Below are 22,475 nucleotides of genomic sequence, written 5' to 3'. Positions count from 1 at the left end.
AATGTTAGAACTTTAAAATAAATAAGAATTTATTTGTTCAATTACTTTTATAAATAAAACTTAGCACATTCTATTCTAAATATTAGAATAATAATGATAATAAAATCTTTTTACACGCTAATTGAACATACTAAATAGTCATTGACAACAACTGTAATGTTAAACAAATCAAACGGTGCAAAGGACAACTTAAAGAACGAGAAATAGTTGCGGAGGAGTTTAAAGAGAAAGTGATGGAATGGTACAGGCATCTGGAAAGGAAAAGAAAGGAGATACAACGTTTAAGAAATAGAATATATGGAACAATACTAAAGGAGGATAATGCAATAAGAAGACGAAAGTAAAAGTACAAAGGGATGGGAAGGGGTATAAATATAGAGTTCGAAAAACAAAAATAGTACAGTATATTTACAGGTTATATTAATAGAATATAATTTAGTATAGCAAGTTGAAGTGGATAATAACAAGGCCAAAGAGAAGCGAGAGAGGCGCAAGTGGGTGAAGTATGAGAGGGAGGATATTTTAAATAAGCTAGTATTGTAAAACCGAGACCATTTCTTGGCAACGTGCCGAAATAAAGACATATATATACAACGTAAAGAACAAGATTCAGCAATAATAAGTATACACCTAACTTCCGATACTCGTATATCGTATTGTAAACGATACTCGTTTATTGTATATCGTAATATACAATAAATACTAATATTATGTATCTTTCTTACCGTCTTCATTTTCGTATTCATCCTCTTCCCTGCACTCAGACAATCGTCTACCCCACGGATAAGGACTATGCGTTTGATTTCTTGATGGTAATCTGTTCACGTGAGAGAGAAAGTAATGATGAAAGAAACTATCCACGCCATCTGACTCCTCTCCAGAAGATTGCAGCATATCCTTAAGGGCAGCTAAAGAGGTGATGGTATTATAATTGATAGCTGAAATCAAGTCATCCTCGATGTCACTGTCATCCGTCGTGTCGTCATTTTTTGTCGTTTGATCTGCTTTCTTGACTTCTGAAGTAACCGTCTTAGTTTGCTCGATTTTCGAAGCCTCCGTCTTATCGTCTGAACTAGTTTCAGACTCGTCATCAGAAGTGCTGGTAGACGTTGTACTACTCGATGATTTCTCGTCTTTCTTTCCATCAGTTTTTTCCTCTTTGAGTTCGTCTTCGTCGGAGCCTTTACATTCGTCCACGTCGTCATCTTCGTCTTGAGAATCTTGAGACACAGCCTTTGATAATTTATTCGAAGCCTCGTCATTTTGGCTGATATTCTCTAAATTCTTTAAATTCTTCAACGCCTCCTGCTCCTCTAAATCCTTACTTATCTTCACGTTAATGTCTTCTTGACCCGTCATTTTGTTCTGACGCTGATTATTGGCAGTCACATCACATTCGTCCGACTCGTTTTGCTTGTCTCCACCGGAACTCTCCATTGAGAAATCTGAAAGGTATAATTTTTCTGTAATATTCACTGTACCCAACTATAATTCTTAAATAATTATTGTCAGACAGACGTGTAATTTCATTTCATAAACGTAGCTTCGTTTTAACATTGTCGTTCTACAAATACACCATATTATAGTATTAAAACTACATTACTACTATACATTATATTTTCATACATAAAATCGTTATGCATCGTTGTGAAAATTATTGTCTTATTGTCTATATAGATTGTCTTTTACGTGCATTATGTGATATCATGTCCTAAAATGTCTGAGAAAAATAATACATATATATATATACACACACTTGGCTGTTGTATCTCTGAATTTTTTGAAATTATAATTGAATTAAACAATAATTAAACATACGCGTATGTATACAATAATATTTGGTAAGAGCAACTGAAGACAAAATGAGCGTTATGTCTAATCCCTATACTCATATAAATGGAATGATGATTTCTAGACTGCAGATATTGATGCAAATTCATTAAGATAATAGGGAATTTAGGCTAGAGTCTGTTTCATCCACCAAATAACAGCTGCTATTCTTTGGATATTTTATGCATATATCTACATATATTTTCACATATCGTATGCATTTTATGCTTTTTACACTTTTAACTTTCTTATAAATACATAAAACTCTGTAGTCTAGTGATATCAAGTTTTTATTTCGACTTCTGCAGCAGAGGATTATTTAAATATCCCATAAAACATATGTTTTAACCAAAGAAATAAAATACATTTGTGTTGTCATTTATGTTTGCATGTATATTCCATTTTCTTTAATACAACTGCCAATCAAACAAATAACTTTTAGTTATTATATACCAGAAATATCCATTTTTTTCCGAGAATTAGTCTATTAGTCTATTATCTAACGTTGAATTATTTTAGCGGGAAAAAGTTTAGCGAAGCGCACCTACATGTTTTAGAGTTATTTTAAGAGAGAAATAAACGAGTATGAAGTATGGAAATAACGACAAATTACAAAGAAAAATTATCTTAAAAATTCAAGACTGTAGACCCCAAAGAGGTTCCCATTATGGTACATGAAAGACTTTGCTCCAAGCAGTTAATGATGATGTATACTGTATGTGGTATATATCTACTTCGCTATTCATTGCGCGATTATTTCGTCGTTCCTTAAATACTCTCCTAATGTACAAAAATCATTCACGACGTTTTTGTAATTTTCCAGAATGGCAGGGGAACAGATTTTCAACGCGATGCGATTTATAATCGAAGCGATAGTTACTAAGACGCCGAAAAAAATTAAAAATAACTTATCAATCGATTAATTGTGTAATAATATGCCCGTAAGTCGTAGAATGTAAATATAATTATTCCTTTTATTAATATTCATAAAACCTACAAATATTTTCTTTCTTCTTCTCATCTTTTTCCTTCCAAGAAGTACGAAATACAGAATGGTGTACGAAATATATTCCTTTCCATTTTTTTCCTTTCACAACGTAACATTCACATTCGCAATACAAGGTAACGTAGCAAATAATCACGTCAAAATCGAAAATAATACAACAGACGAATGTTCCCAAATGATAAAAGAACTAAAGTTCATAATGCAACGTAATGGAATATACGAAAGGATATACAAATTTTTTAATTGATCGACCATGTCCTTTGAATCATGCTTTTATGCAAGTTTTAACGAGAAACAGGAAAAAGATATATCGCGATAACGTCTGAATAAAATCTTAACCACCATTTACAATTTATAAGACACATGCGCTTCCTCTTATTGGTCAACAGCAACAGCAGCAGCAACAATGCTTTATAGATACTCTATCCTGAAAGATTCCTTAAGGGACTTGCACCTGTTTCTTGTACAGTCATACAAAAAATATTGCAAAATTTTAATTGAAAATAGGTTGTATATCAAATATACAGCCGTAAGCTAACAATAATATTATTATTAATTATTAATTTTCTAAAGTTTAACACATATTATATATCTATGTATATTTATGTACATTTTAATACATTTTATGTTAGTCAAGTGAACATTATAATTATATAAAAATTCGTTTTAAGAATATACCAATATTTTGAACGAATTTTGACTTGTTCAAATAAAAAGAATTAACGTTGACATACGCAATTGATTGAAATTAAAACAAACATCCAATAGAAAAAGCTTTAATTCAGCGATTCGATGGAACGAATCCCGTTTACCTCTGCGATTTTCAAAAATCATTCAGCTTTGCTTTTTTACTATGTCGTAATTTTTATTCGTTATACGTGTTGAACTAGAACTACGTTTGCCACTTGAAACCTTATGCTTAGAGTCTTAGAGGAAGAAACAAAAATGGCCGTTGACCCAAATAACTTGATTGATTAAATGCAATAAGCTGGTAAGCTCTGTTTTCGAATCCTTGGTTCAACAATTCGATCGTTTCTTTTCCTCTCTTTCGATCAATTTTTTCGTGTTTAGTTTTCTTCGTGAAAAATTCCGAACAGTCTACCGAACCGGAATAAACCTAACATTTAAATTCGAACATTAGCATGATTAACGTCGAAATTACCAACGAAGTGCAAATTACGAAAAGTATTTTTCAAATATTATTTTCCTTTTTCTTTCCCCTCTTTTTTTTCTTTTTTAAGAAGTAAAAGACGCTTTATTGCATCTGTGAACACGTCACTGGCGCATTGCAGTAAGTACGCCCTCTATTTCGTAACCGTGGTAACGTTTGTCTGTATACTAAGTTTTACTATAGATGCATATTGTACATTGTACAGCAACCTGGTTCTTCACCATACCCGCTAGGAAAAGCAAGTAAATCACAGTATGTATGTAATGTACCTATATGACACGACGCGGCGCGACGTGGCGTAACAAGCAATAAGACTTACGTATAGCTACACCACCAATTATTTTTATCAATGAATTTTTCCCGTACTCCCACGTATCAACCGAAAATTCAAAATAAAGAAAGAAATGCAGTCAAATACGAAGCAAAATCAGTTTGAACGTAATGCTTGATATAATTTTTAGAAAATTATTACGCACAAACAAACGTCAATAAACTGATAACTCATTCGACGAAATCGAATATATCACACATAAGGTTACATTAACAAACTTTGATAACAGTCGCATTCGATCTTAAATACATAACTTGTGGTAAAGTAATCTTAAACTGTAATGAATCGTATGATTAATAAGATATAATGATTTTTAAAGTGAAAAGTATTGCGTGAAATACTTACATCTATCGCAGTGATTGTAGAATCCAAAATACAATTTAAAAATATTGAATGTATCGCATCTTTTATATTACATAGGCCTACAATAACATAAAAGCGTTTCTAATTTTTGGAAAATTCAGATTGAAATTTATTCGTCAATAAATTAAAGCTAATAATAATTAATTACGCTTTCTAATTATTATTAATGTATATTATAATTTATAAATATCATGGCACTATAGTATTTGTAATAATTCTACAAATTTCAGTTTTAAACAATTTAAAACTTATATATAGTAATCTTTTATACAGTAACATATATTTGATAATAAATAATTACGTGAACGTTTTTGTTTTAAATCTTTACGTATTACGTACGTAAGTGTATGTAAAATTGTAAATATACAAGTGTGTCTCACAACTATAAAATCACACAAAAACTTTCAATTTTCATGGGCAATTTACCGAATGTCCAGCTGGACAAATTGCAAGGTACAAATTAAATAATAAAAAAAAAAATTTCATGGATTGTGTTAGATATTTTTACGTTTATATGTTAACGTGATAAAGGACGACGTACATGCGTCATATTTGAAATGATATTGAGAAATAATTTATCCTTTTCTTTCCCATAAAGAAAGGAAAGCAGCAGAAAACTATTCGAATTTATTCTTGTCCTACGTAACAGAATATTTTATTATAGAAAAACAGCGCTCGATGTACAATGGTGAACGTGTTGCAAGGTTACTCCCTGTCCTTCACTAATTTCGATAATTTTTTAATATGTTGTCGACAGCATGATTCTGAACAACTTTTTCTTATACATGTAGCTGTCGTGTCAGTCAGTCCTAGTTTCCGAGATATTCCCAGAATACTACACATTGCTACACTGATACTATACACTGATACTATACACTGCAACTACACATTGAATCCTGCCCATATGTGTATATCTCTAACACAGTCACAAGCATAGCCGACACGTTCACTTGGTTCGCTGCTTGACGATCTGTTTACATCCATCAGCCATCGATCTCTTTATCTTTGTAACATATGTATCAAAAGATCGGTTTGTTTACGACGTTCGTTATTAATTAATTTGTTATTATATTACACAAACGTTACCGGCTGAATTAAAAAAGCTAATCCAAACCAATAATACATTACTAATACATTAATGATATACATTTTTAATTAAGTTACAACTAATAGACATTTCTTACAGCCCCGCATATGGAGTTGTGCACGAGACTTTCACCCGAAAGATCGATGGAATTATTGAAATGTGAAATAAAATCGTCCCTCACCTATCCAAATGTTTACATATACTATAAACTAGTCCTCGTTTATATATACTATAAACTATAAACAAAAGATAAGAGTTAGGTTTTGTTTAGGTTAGGTCATTGTATCTGGTACAATTATAGGCAGAATTCACTATACTGATACCGACACTTTTTTGCATATATCTTGGAAGCTAAGGTCGTTTGACATAACGGGAAGTTATTTATATGTATACAGGAAAACGTTGTTCAAAATGTTGACATCTACAACTTATTAAAAAATCATCGAAGTCGATGAGATGGATGAGATATCGATAATTAGTAAAAAAGTTTCAGAACATTTTTTTTTTAATCGACAAACCACTACGAAACCTTCAAACCACCCATTACCTGTATATATATAATGCAAAGGTAACTGACCTACTCATCAGCGTCCAGCTTAAGTCGTTGTATCTAGAAACATGTTTGGACATTGAACAGCGTACTTCTTTTACGACATAGGTATGGGATAAGCAAAAATTTTTGGAAATAGGGACCCTAAAAAGATAAAAAGTGGATAAAATTTTTTTTACAGGATACACATGTCTCTATGTCCACTAAAATTAAATACGTGAAATTTAACTTCTAAAGCATGTTCAAACAGAGGATAATAAACATAAATTTAAATAGTGTGCGAGCGAAATTGCGGGCGAATAGCTAGTCTTATTAATAAAAAGAAAGTAATTTAAATAGTTCTCTAATCTGCTCGAATCAGGTTAACGCTGGAATAATTTTATCATCCGAATTTAATATGCAGAGTAATAAATAATATCGGTAAAGCAAACATGACACGAATAAAATAACTAACTTTTCTCCTTAGTATGTATATTAAAATAAATACGACAAAATCGTAACTCATCGTGAGTGTCCTTTACATAAAAGTACTTTAAATAAAAAATAATCAGTTCGATCAAGCAGAAACAAAATAAAAGTACAAGAATAAAACACTATTGGTTAGCGTATTGATACGTATTGATTTCTATTGATTGAAGTTGAACTATTTAACTATTAACGCAAATAATCACGAGTTTCAATTGGTTTTTCTACGACGAAAGAGTTCTAGGATGAAATTTACCAAAAATACGAATAGTTATACATAGCCATTTAACATAATCTTGACAAGAATAAAGTAGTCTCGGCGATATAGATAGACAAATATCGCGGAAACATATGCGGATGTTTGGCAGCACGCCAGACTCGTTTTACGAATATGTATTTGTTTCCCACGTATGAGAGTGTGACGTAAAACTCTATCACCTTCAGGGCTAGGGCGCTCCTCGCCAATTCACTCCCCCTCCCCCCCTCTCTAAACATCCTCTCAAAATTCTATGTTCTCCACTTTAATTTCCCTTTTTCTATTTCCTTCCTTATTATATACGCTGGCGCCATTCACTCAAATAGAAATAATTGAAATATTTATGTTTCGTTAATTTAAATACAATGAAAAAGTTTCCTGTCTATAATTATGTTAGAACCTTCTCCAATTCAAACCATCGAGTATGCATATACTACACGTTCTCACATCTAATAATTGATTTGACGCGTTTTTCTTTTTTTTTTTTTTCTAGTTCGATCTATCCATGAAATGCAATTGTATTATTCTTTCGTGCAAACATTCGTAGAATAAACAGTAGAACGTACAGATTAGAGCATCGCCGCTTTAACGTTGAATTGTTGGATGAGACATCGAAAGAGTGCACCTTGTCACGAGTGTTTGCAATCGTAGCACGTATGACGAACACCTACACGCTATATGTATAGTGTGGAAGACAAATGCGAAGCACGACTTTTGTGCAATCGAATGAAAACATTGAATCAGGGATCAGGAATATAGGGACGTTTCGATTTCTTGAATGCACTAACAGGTCGAATGCTTCTTAAAATTGTTCTTAAAACTATTATTCGAGTGTTCCTTTTCTATAATTGAAAAACGGTAAATTAAATCAAAAAATGAATTTTGTAGAATTAAATTGACGTCCAATTCGATATTTTTACAGCTATTTCTGAAAATTATTCGTTGTTTAAGTATTTAAGTATTTTCGAATTGTTAAATGCGTTATTTTTATATTTCATCTGAATCACTAGAGAAAATATAAATTTTAGTGAAGCTTACCTTACTGTCACTTTCTTTGTTTTGACAAACTTTAGCAATGAAAAGATTTTGGAATTAACTTCTTTTCCACGAATTTCTGGAATATAGAGGCTTTAAATTTTTAATTAACATTATGTACAAATCTTCATAAAATGATATGCGATATTTATAATATTCTTCAGTTCAGATGTTTATAATATTATTGTAAGTTGCACCTGAGAAGTAGTTGATTTCTAATTTAGAGATTGAGTCCTCTTGCAAATTAGAAATCAGAATCTTTCCTTTAAAAATTATCTACTGATTTTACTTACATCCGTAGTAATCCTACTTTTTATACAAATTTCCTCACAGAAATTTATAGAAATGTATATATTATGTCTTTTACATTCCAGACTTTTTTCAAGAACAAAATTCAATATAAAATATTTTTAACTACAATTTCTTCCAGTTAATAATATAAATTGCAAATTTTGCAAAATTTTCTCCCGTCTACTTATAATAATAATATATAAATATCATTTGTATAAGATTTATTTTTGATTTATACAAAATAAGTAAATTACTTGTAAAAACACAATTTTCTTTAACTTGGATCACTCGATGGATTTTTTTCATTTTCAAACCTTTTCAATGTTAAAATTTGTAAAAAGGGAACATGTAACCGCATTCTCCTAGTAAAAGTATGTAAATTCTAATGTATGTTCACATATATAGGTACATTGCAATTAAAGTATACGTAAGTATGTATATGTAAATATGTATATATATATTATACAAATTTAAAAAGGCAGACAATATTATGGATAAATAGTTATCGAATTTTCAAGTTGTGATGCCTATTGATTTCAATCACATTATCGCACAATTTACGTCGTTTGGAATATTTTTTAGGAAAAAGTGCCAAATCTGTAGCAAATTTTTAATGTAACATTTAGCATGTTACAGTCATCGTACATCGCACATCGATGTTACCTCGTTATCACGGAAGCTTTGCGAGAAAATACATTATGTAATTTTATCGATAGTCAAAGAAAAATATTGGCTATTGCAGATACGTTCATTCGCGTTGCGTGCAAGCGGCCAAGAACAATAACAGTAACGCTGAAAGTGCTAGTAGTCATGTAACAGCAATGAACGCACGAAACAAGTGAAAGGTTCCTATCTCTTGAAAGCGTTCAAGGAACACTACCGTTCTCTTGTCATTATTGACAACGTACTTGTGTTCTCTAGTTGGAGAAAATAAGGAAAAACCAATCATACTCCCAACTATGGTCGTTCGTAAAAGTTTCATAAAAAAAAAAAACTGATTAAAGATAATATATAATGATTAAAAATAGAAAGAAAATCTACGACAGTTAGATTTTAAATCTGTGTTGCCATTTGTAGAGATAATCAAAAGATATAAATATACGTATATGATATGTATCTGTCTTCCTTGGTCCTTAGTTGAAATATTTATTTTTTGAAATTGAATAGAATTGAAATTTTATTATTCTTTTTTTTTGTGTGTCATATTTGTTCTTCTTCATTCGGTTCGAAATGTTTAGTCATTATTTAGTGACAGTTAATAACATATCTTTACTTAAAAGATAAAGAAATACGGAAAAATTTGAAAAATAAAAAATGCCAAATAGGTTATCTTAATTCAGGAGAGCTGACATAGAATTAATAAATAATTATGATATACGCATAAGTATACGTAGACTATAGCATAGAATATAATATGATACAGAATTTTAGTACAAGACATGCATATGCATAGAGGAGAATCGTGCAGTACCGATCAAAATCAGTTCTGGCTTCTTTCACTAGATATTAGCACTTTTATTTGAACAAACAAATTCGCGGACAAATATTTCGAGACTGTATCGCTTATTCCATTGTTTTCGCTATTCAGACACGTTAAATGTACACGTTGATATTCCGAATAAAAGTTATTTTCTAGAACTCATATTTCTTCAGATAATAAGTAGCTTTTTTATTATGTACGCCATATCTAGCCTATTAAGAGTAATTACCAGCCCTAGTTTTTCAAATTTTCTTTGTGTATTATATACATTATAAACTAAAACGTTTCCACATGTTTGTCGTCTACTACCGACCATTCAACTGCCGTCCAGTACCAACTACCGTCAACTAATAGACTACATTTTTTTATCTGTAAGTTCAATCTATTGGCAAGTGAAATTAAATTCATTTAATTAGTTCATTTAATCCTTCTTCTACCTCTCCCGCAGAGAAATGTCTTCAATTTCAAAGCAGATAAAGAAAAATGAATAGAGGAGAATATACTAAATATGATTTTGAAGCTACTCCTTGAAAATAAAATGACCCAGAGACAAGCCGCTGAGGTTTTCAATGTTACAACAACAAATGTGAAGGCTAGGCACACGTCGAATGCACAGACCACGAAAATATTAATTATGTCACTTACGATATATGTAAAAATAAGATTTGGAATAAAACGTGCTTTATATTAACACTATTAATCATTCAAACCAATAAATCTACTAATTACATAAATAGTCAGTACTGGAATATAATTTTTCGTTTTTTATGAATTATAACATTTTTGCTCTTGAAAATTATTAGTTTTTATTATTAAATTTCACAAAATTAATTTTTCTTCTTTCATTAAGTTTCATTTGTATTATAAACTCATTTTTTAAATTTTGATTTTATAGACTTTAGCCTAAGACACGACAGAAAAACTTAGAGCGGCCAATACTGTGCGACTCTTTTCTACTTGTGCTTTTTTAATTAGAGAAAATGAAGCAAAATCTTAAATTTGTCGTACTCGTAATTCCTTACTACGTAAAAAAAAAATACTTCGTAAAAGTATCCATAAGAACAAAATTTTTAAAGATTATTATCTTTTAATTTTATGTAACGAACAAAAATAGAGAAAAATGTACATTTCTTATATTTTAAATTTATACAGCTATTTAAAAAATCACGAGAAGATTAATATGTGGAATTAACATAGACTTGTAATGTAAAATACAGTATAGAACATATCTATAGAGTTATAATATAAAACGAATATATCTATTGTTTGTATTTAGATATGTTAGATACTAAGTCATATAATACTAAATCAGATAGGAAGATTATATGATTAAAAGCAAAATGTAATCTCGTGATTACATTTGTTTCCTAATATCGAAACAACGACAAAATAAATGTTACAATGAATCATAAGAAACATGTATGTTATTAAAGGAACGACTAAAGATGATATTCAGTTGGTACAATCAGAGAGAAAATTGCATGAAACATTCGCAGAAAGTAGGGCAGGAGAAAAAAGTCTATCTGTGCAAAATATCGACCAAGTCTTCCATTATCGTACTGTTGCTGTCATAGTTCCGTATCGATCATTTAACCGTACGATGACGAAAAAAGATGTGGGAAAGGGAATAAAAATGGAGATGATCACAATAAGCTATGACTCAAAGTATGCCGTATGTTTCATGTCAGAGTGTTTTCCGAGAATATCCGATGAGTTGCGCGCATTTCAATCTAACGTGCAAACTCAAAGTGAAATCTTCGAGTTAAAAAATTAGTATAAAAAACACAAAAAAATAATGCTAAAAGAAATGTGTTTGTTCGAGTCATATAAACGAATGTGAATAAATATAAATTATTATCTATTTTCTTTCATACGTAACAAGACTTAATAGTTTAACACACGTAAAGTATTACTGAATCGATGTTGTTACAGAAAAATTTATGATTCTGACTGATTTTATGAGCTTACACCGTTTTACGTATAACGTAATCGATTCTCTTTTTCCACTAAAACCTGTTAACTATTACCAATCCAATCTTTTTCATCAGATGGCAAACACACGAATGTACATTCATCGAGAAAAATAATTCGAACCAACGCAATGGCTTGGTATTGTACAAGGTGACATATAATAAGAGGCAATCCTGAGTCCTGCGGATAGACTATTATCGACGAGCCGATAGGAAACACCGGTGACCCTTAACTTAACTTTCTATTTACAACATAATACTATCGTTCTCCAATGAGAAAACAAATGCTGTTACTACAGTACATTAAATGATGTAAAATGCTTACTAAATATATATAAAGATCATAGAAAAGACATTGAGTGTGTACATTGTACAGCTTTGTTAATTTTTGAAGAAAAATCCTATTAGATCTAATCAAGAATATAATTGTTAAAACAAACAATACTTGAATTTCTTTCAATATTTACATACTACACTCGTACAATAAAAGTATAATTTTAGTGACATCAGTTTGATCAATGGTGCAGCGTGTTGAATTTTAAATCTTATCTTGTAAAAAGTGGAAAATAACTTATTTCAAATTTGCTTTGAGATTCTGAATGATTCACTAACTATGTCGTCTTGTATTTGTAAAAACTGATATATATAATTTTATTATCATCTTGCAAGAACCTAAAAATAAAAAATATATAGAGAAAATTTCATAACTTTTTGCTTATTGTACACAGTATATAAAAGAAAAGTATGTAAACATTTAAAAATTGTAATAAAATAAGAAATAAAATACATTATTTCACTATAAATAATTTTATTACATACTCTTCGTTATAATCATCGTCCTTTCCGTCGAAGAATTTCTCCTCGAGAGATGTAAGTATCGTGTATTGTACAAGTATGTATTATACATCGTCGTGTGAAATATCCAAGGCAGATACGAACAACTAATGTATAGTGTATGTATAATGTATATCGAAGAAACGATTGAACAACTGAATACACAAGTTTTATATGTAGAACACGCGTTGCAGTAATACTGGTCAACATTGAAAGCAAACAGCTGATTCAAGGCTGACGCCTACTGACGTCGCACGTTTCTTTGATAGTAATAAACTCACGTTTGAGGTAACCTCCGACCTACCTTAAGTCTTAAACAACGAGAATGACACGCTTTATTATTTCACGTTATAAACCTATCTTTATACTTATGCACGAGCTTCTCGTTCACGAAAAAGGCCAAACTTTCCATGAAAACTGACTGATATGATAGTTCAATCCTGGCGTAATGATTTTTTGCTAAGGATCTATCCAAGATTTATAAGCTCTGTTTGAAATCGTTAGTGGATCAGATCGTACTTTGCTTGCTAATAAGCGCAAATTTAATTTTAAGAATGAAATAGTCTGATATGGTTAATGGGATTGGCATTGGGAGTAATTAAATGAAAATCGTGTTAATGTGAATCAATTTTGACTCATTTCACTCCAGAGATTCTTTTCAAATATTTCTCTTAATCAAAAACATTACGTGTATACTTAATTATAATGTACTCGTTTACTTTTTACGAAAATATCCTTCGAATAAATATTTCCGTTTTCATATACTTACATATATTTTATATTCTTTACTTTTCGCAGATATTCAAGTATTTTCATAAAAATAGCACACACCATTTCTGTAATACCTACTCTTGCAGGGAGTTTTAAATAATTTATAATTTATTGTAATCATTTAAAGCGTAAATATTATATCGTTAACAAAAACACTAAAATGTTTTGTTCACAGTTGCAACTAAGCGATATGATAATTGTTCTTCCTACAATTTATACATCATCATAGATGATTACACATAACTTTTTTCTTTATGCATATAATATCACATGCTGCAAAAGAGATGTTTCGATCGATTGGCAACCGGTATATGCATTATAGTGGGCATACTAAAAGTTATTTTGGACGGAATTTTTTGGCATGATACGAAAGCAATTTGTCAGCAATTAAAGTGTTCCATCAATAAACCTCGAGCCGAGTATTTATGTTAAATGAACTGTATTACTATTACTGTCCGTCATCAGTCATCAAGTGAGTGTCGTTAATTGGTTAGTTGGCAAGCGTAAGTAGATAATCTAATAATCTAATATCAGGTATCGAGGAATATCATATTCTACATTTATTATCCTCTCTTGTCGTTCTTTGCTTCAATATTAAGGAAAGGAAGGAAAATATTAGGTAGATGCGAAAGCTCTATCGTGTTCTGTATTATCTATAAATAGTAGTTCTTTTTTTATATAAATTCTTTTGCTTTAGTAATGCATAAAAAATGGTGACTTTTTATTCCTTTTATGTTTATAATTGAAATTTATAATACATCATTGTATTAATCCGTCATTAATCGTCTACCGTATTGATCTAGTATCATTACCATTTTCTTTAAATAAGGACAATTGATTCTGAAACATTCAAGATTTAAAATTTTAAATAGTTCTTGTACAATTCTTAGTTTAAATAGTTCTTTAATCCTAAATAGTCTCTTTTTATCTGAGATGGATGTCAGGATATAACTAATCTTGAAAATTACGAGTTTCTTTATGAGAACGATAAAATCACTTTGTGTAAGTAAACAACGACAAAATACCTACTCCGTAAACGGAAAAAATATTGTTTATAACTAACAGCTATTGTTGTATGCCCGTTTTGAAACTTATACAGCGTAAGGTATCAAAAATAGGTGCTCATTTCATTTCATTGTCAGTCATGATTTTTCGAGGAATCAAATATGCCTTCTAAGAATTATATTATATTCGATAGTATAAAGCTAACCATTTTGATTGATTATTGTCGGCCATCGGTCTATATTCGTAAAAAATATCAGAAAATGTTTGAAGGAAACAAACATATCCCGGTACTACTTTTTGAAGTTAATATGCGATATATATTTAAGAAAGGTAACACTATAATGTAAAAATAATGTAAAAATAATGCAAAAATATTTGTTAAGTGTATAGTAATGAAGTTAGAAATGAAAGAATATGCTGACAATGATTTATTTCTTTTCGTTCTGGAAATATTTTATTTAAAAATCGAACAATAGCCGAATACTTACAAATGCGAAACGAGTTAAATGGATTAAATTAAGTCTAAAGATAAACAGTTTTTTACAAAAGGTATTAATCAATTATGGCTCTGGGGATATCCTTTTTAAAGAGCCACAATTAAATAGCTAAATATTTACACGCGAGAAATAAATAAAACGGATTAAATGTTAAATTAGGCTCAAGGATCAACGACTTCGTGCAAAAGTTTAGTTCCTTGAGATGCACATATTGAAAAATACATATATGGAGAAAAATTATAAAATTAAATGGACAATTTGTAGACACATGGAAAATAAAAGAAAATATCTAAGGTGCATGTTATATTACTATTATGTATGTGTATAGTAGAACAAATGTGTCACAATATTGCAAATGATATGTTATGAATGCTTATGAAAAAAACATATTACATCCTATTACGTCAGTAAGGTATCTTTCATCGGTATAAACAAATGGAATTATAATTTTTAATGTGACATTTTATATTCGATACAATATCCCAAAAGGTTCTACAATACGTATCGATTTCAATGTGTATGCATGGGATGGGATCACTCTTTCGTTTCGATGAATACTACGAGCAATGAAGGAAGTAAACTTTCCATTCTCTAGAGTCTGGAAAAGTACCGAAATATGACGTAAATTTAACAGAGGACGCGAGGTGTTTGTGCCAATATTACTCTCAATAAACGCAAAGGTTGCTTCAATCCGTTGCAAAGTGACATAAAAATATCTTGATACGTTTTTACCGAAAAATTCATTTGTACAGGATCTATGTACAAAAGGTAAATATATAAAAGCCACCATAGCGAGATTCTACACCTCCGAATCGATGGAGATTTGTAAAACAAAATTGACCTTGACCTTGAAATTCAAGATCTTTTTTCAAGGACTTTTTTTACTGCATCGTATTCCACTCGTTATGCGGATAAAGAGTCACAAAGAAACCGTGGTTCGCAACTCAACCATTCGCTTGGGAAACGATGTTGAAATTTTATTAATTCTACACACATGTGTATATATAATATATGTATCATTGCACATATATTGCACATATATTGTATATAAAACTGATTTTACTTATAACATATATACATTTTGAAGGTAGCATTGAAACCACTGAGAATTATTCTTGATTTTTACACTTACATTAATCTTTATACAGCCTATACAGTCTTGCTTACTTCGATTGCTAATTACAGAAAAATATTCGCGGAATAAACATTATATTTTCCAATATAAAATTTATATCTTTACAAGAATACTAACACTTTTATAGAACTTTCAAATAACGTGATAATTTTTTAAACAATATCAATCTAAATATTTTAAAGAATATTCTATTCAATAAATCAATCAATAATAACCTAATATAGATAATTGGTACAGTTTGACAGTGGGAATGTACGAACAATATTGTAACTTTTAATGGAAGTCTTGATAAACGATAATACCTAAAAGGATAATTTCCAGAAGTGAAAAACTTTCAATAGAACAATAATAATCTTCAACTGAGTGTACAAGTCAAATACCTACAAAAGAACTTAAACTGCCAATAATTCCGTTCTGTAACTGATAAAACGGGCTCTACGGTCTATGTATCAGATAGCAAAAATTTTTACTTTGGCAATTTGCTAAATATTCATTATGAAGTAAGTATGTATCAGTATCTGATAAGGATGACCTATATACAGATATGCATTACTTAACTAGTCTTTAAATAAGGTAAAGCACGACATTACCTTATTTATTTATTTTTTTTTAATTTAATCTATAAATTTCTCAACATATTGTCTATAGTCCTACGTAACAAGCTCTCTTTTAATATTTCTTAATACCATTATAGATACAAGCATTAATGGATTAATGACCAGCTCTCAAGAAACGAATGGCTTTGTTTCATCAGTTCATACGTACATCATAAGAAAATGTTATGAATAGTAGTAAATTCTATAAGGAAAATTTTGTAATAGTGTCTATAAAAATTTTATTAGTTTTTTCTACTTTTAAATTCATAGAGTTGTTTGTTATAGCCTCTGGATGGCCCACAATCAGTTACTAGTTAAATATTCCGACCTATTTAATTTTGTTTTATATTTCTATTAGACTAAATTTATCTTAATTTCCACTTTCCACACATTACAGAAATATCTTCTGTTTTTATTTCAATCTAGCTTAACACTCCTATCAAAAGAGCACACGCATCAAAGATAGAAGGACGATAAAAAATATGAAATCTATTGTGCTTTATTGTTTCAAAACATCGATAGAACAATAAACCAATTAATAAAGAAATGCGCGTCCGAGAAATATCTAATCACGCGGTCAGCGCTGGATGATAAATCCACGTTGGTAAATCATGCGATTCTTGCACGAATCGCGGGAAAATTACGACTGGTGATCCGCCATCAACCACGTGATAAACGCTGAAAGCACGTGCCCCGCATCAATTATGCTCGAAGTCGAAGTCGAAACCAGTGAACAGAGTCTCACCCCGACAAGGAATTGCACGGAAAGTGACTCGCTCCTTTTCGAATACAAACACATGAGCGATCGCATTGCGGCTCGGTTTCGCGATTGTGAAGAAAGAGATACAGAAAAAAAGATAATAAACGTGTTGCATTTAACTGGGAACGAAGTAAGAAAAATGAAACGTGTCATCGAGTTAATCGGTTCAGATGAAGAGTATAGCAGAGGAAAAGAGGATCTAGAACGATACTGAAACTCAATTGTCACGGTGCAACACGTGTAATGTAATTGATATTGCGAAGACAACATGGTTGACACCGATCTAAGGATTAAATAGAATGTATATATTTAATTTAATTTAATCTAAATTAATTTAATTTAATTTTTATCCCTTTCGGACTTTATTTTCAAACCTTTATTTCAGTGATGCGATATTTCCGTTCTCCATTTGAAATAGAATAAATTAATTAAAAGGCATTGCAGATTTTCCATCTGAAGATCACAGAAAATATATTACTTAAACGCGATAAGATAATTTTTTTTTTAATGCTATCCAATATCTAGAAAGAAATGTGTACCTAATAGGTATAACATATGTAGTTGAAAAGGTAAATAATTTATGGAAACCAAAAAATTAAAAAATGGTTGATAAATTCATAAGACTTTGTAAAGAATCAAGAACATTGCAAACATTAGAATTTATATTTTTTAAATGTACAGGAGAATAGAAAAATACAAACTTGATGTAAAAATCAAATAGAAGATCTTTTTGTTTATTTAAAAATTCTTGTATCATTTTAAATGTGTAAATAATAAAATTGTTTAAAGAGCACCGTCCCGATTGGCTAGATTTCGGATTCATGACCGAAGGTTCGCGATTTCGAGTCTCGATCGATTTTCGGCCGGAATCTCTGCAGCTCGATTTATTCGTGTTGTACATTGTATGTATTACAGCACTATGTACGTACAGTGGTTATTTCAACGCGGTACATAAATTTGGATCTATTGGTTCGGAATCGATCTAAAACCATAGATCACGTTTACAGTCACAGTCACAAAAACCCATTGTACCAAAACCAATCGCTAATAACACCGACAGTTGATGCGACCTAAAATACATTTATACATATATATCGACATGTAACATACGTGTAACATATATATATTAACAATTATATATATATATTATGTTCTTCTTCTGTATTCATTTATAACTATCACAAGTTTGAATTGAGTAAAATATGAAAATAGGAATATAATTTGTGTTTATTCTATTGAATAAAAGTGTTATTTAATGTAATAAAGTAGGAACTGCTTATCGAGAGTGTACACATGTATAAACATAGGAATATGAATTACCACTTTCAATAGACGAATAATCATCGCAAATATTCATAAATAAAGTTCATGTTTCATAATAAATCACCTATTCATGTACATATAGTTATTCAAGATATAGTGACAAATTACATCAATGAATAATAAAGAGTATTGAATACAAAAATAAAACAAACGATAATTGATAGGAGCGTTTCATGGGTACTAAATTGCTTGATTTACGATGAGATCTCGGGTGAGTTAGAATAACTCACAATAACAATAAATATGTCGAACAACTTTTAGGCCAGCGAAGTATACGAAATGAGCCGAGAATTACAACAGATTTACTTAGAATTTTTGCTTATATGTGCATCTGACCTCATCTTTGGCATCTTTACGACAAGAATCCTGGAAAATATATATGTTGTACAAGACAAAAGTCGAAAAAGATGAAGAGAGAAAGAAATACATTACAAAATCGGAGTAAAGACGGAGATTACTCATGAGATTTCGCAATCGTTCTTCCGTAACGATTAATATTAATAAAATTAAGAAATTGCAATACACAAATTCAATTACTTTATTTTATTTTATTACAATGGAATTTTTCTAGAATAGAATAGAAAACTTTTGAAAATATTGTACATTTACACTATCAAGGAAAATGACATAAATAAATTAAATAATTAATAAACAAAAATAAATCTGTCTACTGAAAAATAGATTATTAATTCTTTATACTTCGATCTTTGCTTCCACACAAAAAAGAAAATTATAATTAATTACAGTTTTTTGTTTATTAAGAACACAAGCTGATAATAATTGTAAATAGACTGATTTTGTTATGCATTTATGGGAGATCCAATCCTTTAGAAAACTTACAAATTTTTTTTCCAATTTATCGGTGAAGATAATTTAATTTTTTTATAATAAAGAAACAAATAAAGGAAGTTTGTAAAATATATAGATATTTTAGTACATAAGAGATACAGAACTCTTGAATCAATAGAATAGAAACAGATAACTACAACAAAATAATCAGCCACATTAAAAATATCATGTGCATTCAGTTAAGTGATTAAATAAATGTACAAAATTTCCAAAGTAAAATTATAATATTTAGAGGAGGAAACACATTTCTACTCAGGTTCTATTTCTTTAATTGCATCCTTAAAAAGGCATGAATTCATATCAAAATATGCAGTCTATTTATAAATAAATTATGTAATATAATGCAATTCCAATAATATATGTATATATATATGTAGTAACGATCGTATAAAATAAGACTCAAAAAGGTATGAATAACAAGCATGTAACCTTCGAGTCATACGTTAGACAATAATATGACATTGTACAGTATTACAAATTAAAAACGCCAAGAAGAAAAAAAACACGAAGAATCGTTGCCAAGGGCTTTTGCAAATAATGCATCGCCAACGATTATGAATTGCTACAACAAAGAAAAGTACATATTGCGAAGACATGGATGACGATGATGGCAATGGCAAGTGGTAAGCCACCTTGGCAAGTCGGTCGGTAAAGACGGTATATCCCCTTCGTGTCGCGTCGCCGCGATGTCTGCAGCAGCGGAACATCGTTGCCACACACTATACACCACCTCTTCTACCATTTTGTTACTCATCGTTAGAACTTAGAATTTAGGACAAGACGATTTACTTCGGCCAAATAAAGCGAGAAATGTGCTGGCACTAACGTATTCAACAGAGACAGATGTATGTATGTATAGTATAATATAAAATAATCATATCATAAAAGTCATAGACGTAAGTATTCGAACACTAACGAATTAATGGTAACAATAAATGTATGTATTAGATTGATCGGGAAACTCTGTTATTCTTCTTTCTTCTTTTCTTCTTTCTTTCTTTGGCGTTATTGTTGGCATGGAAAGGCGGATCCATAATATTTTTTAACAACTTTTTTTATTTTTCATTTTGTCGTAAAAATATCACAAAACTGCTCTAGATATCTAGATATAGATTTATTCGAAATTCATGTAGAAATTTTTAATGTTAAAGCTTCGAATTATACACTCTGCACATTCTTTAAATTTAAGCTTCTTTATGTACATTCTGTACATTTTAAATTTAAATTGTTTAGTATCACTTGTTCGGTGGTCATCAATCACAGCATCTTGGTAATAATAATAGCGAAAAGGAAAGTAGTTAATTGTCTTAAATTAAGTTTTGCAATAATTCTTATAGAACCGAATATTTCTGGATTGTGAGAAGAAAATACTGTTTTTATCTTAGTAAAATACACTAAATCTTAGTGTATCTTAAAATTAGCGCTCTAATGTGATATATAAAAAGAAAGAAATATATTTATTGTTTAATAACCTGTTGAAATATTCTGCTTGAGTATATAGCATTGTAAAAGGATTAAATCCCTGATTTAGCACTCAGTACCCGTCGATTTTAGATATCACCATGTACTTAAAATGATTTGGATAATATTCGTATCGATTTAAAAGAACAATTTCCGTCTAACTCATAGTTGAAAAATTACACAAGTCGACAATAAACAACTTTCCAAACAAAATTTTCACAAGCTTTGATCAATACGAATTCGACAATGACAAATTATTTATTGGATATTATGTTTTAAAAATCTATTTTATCGCATCATAATATATTACAATGCATAGTTGTAAGGATGAAAAGGAAAAATATTGCTTTTTAAATATTATCCTGTCGAAGAAGACCAAAAACTCGAATACTTTTGAGTGGTAATATATGTATGTATAATATGACAACTTTGTTTCTTTAATAAAAGTTAAAAGCATAATCATCGAACAATTTTCTAGTATCAACTTTTCCATTCAATTATAAAGAATACGAGATTTGATTTTAAAAATACAGTAACGATAATATATATCATTCAGAAATGATAACGCAAAACATGATAAGAGTGGAAATACAACTTGCAAAAAGTAAAAGTTAAAATGTACTGGCATATACGATATATATATTTTTCAGAAGATGCGTATTTATAAAATTCTGTATTACAACTCGCAATTTGCAACTGTACGATTAGAGACATTTTAAAATGATTACACGATGTTGGATTTGACTATTTACATCTATTGAATGACGGAAGTTGTTAGAATATATTATGTACATAACAACAGTTGAAATATTTACTAATTAATCTGTAAATTAGTATTATAATATATATATATAAATAATAGCAATATCATATTGTATAATCTTTTTTTTTTCATTAGTCGAACGAGAAAAAGTAAAGTCTCTGACGTCACAGACCGAGCAGACAGGCACGGTTTAGACCTCGGCGAGACACGGGGCTCAAATCTCCACCATTTTACCCTAGTATGCTGTTTCTTGACGGAAAACCTCTTATTTCGAATTATGAGTTTCGGGTAACCCAGCCTCAGCCTGCAATCTACAATGTAGAGTCTAGGATCTAGAACGACCTGGGTTCAAATTCGTCTCATATCATTAGATTTCTTTTCATTTGTTTCCAATTCTATTTAAGGAAAATAATGTTTGAAAAGTCATTGTAATCTTTACCGTCTTAAAAATTTCGTATCCTACCGTTTACGTAATTCAATAATTGTTTCATTATAAATATATCGTGTTTGGGTTTATTTTTATTAGTATAATCTAGGAAATCCAGCATTTTTATTAACATCTAATAAAAATATTGTAATTATTGCTGACGGATAACTCCTTGAACGCCTGACATTATCCCTTTGATCCTGTGCCAATTGCTTACTG

General features: G+C 30.1%; 1 protein-coding gene across 1 annotated transcript in view; it reads right to left on the bottom strand.

The window, feature by feature from the left end:
* Nucleotides 1–22,475, bottom strand: part of LOC122568463 (serine-rich adhesin for platelets) — a 129,061-nt gene that overhangs the window by 94,428 nt on the left and 12,158 nt on the right. The window contains exon 2 of the mRNA XM_043728212.1: nucleotides 726–1,445. Within this exon, the coding sequence (XP_043584147.1) occupies nucleotides 726–1,437 (712 nt within the window). The 5' untranslated portion in view covers nucleotides 1,438–1,445. The remainder of the gene's footprint in view (nucleotides 1–725; nucleotides 1,446–22,475) is intronic.

Source organism: Bombus pyrosoma, linkage group LG6 (genome assembly GCF_014825855.1).
Source record: "Bombus pyrosoma isolate SC7728 linkage group LG6, ASM1482585v1, whole genome shotgun sequence".
NCBI lineage: Eukaryota > Metazoa > Arthropoda > Insecta > Hymenoptera > Apidae > Bombus > Bombus pyrosoma.
This window is presented reverse-complemented; position numbering and strand designations above follow the sequence as displayed.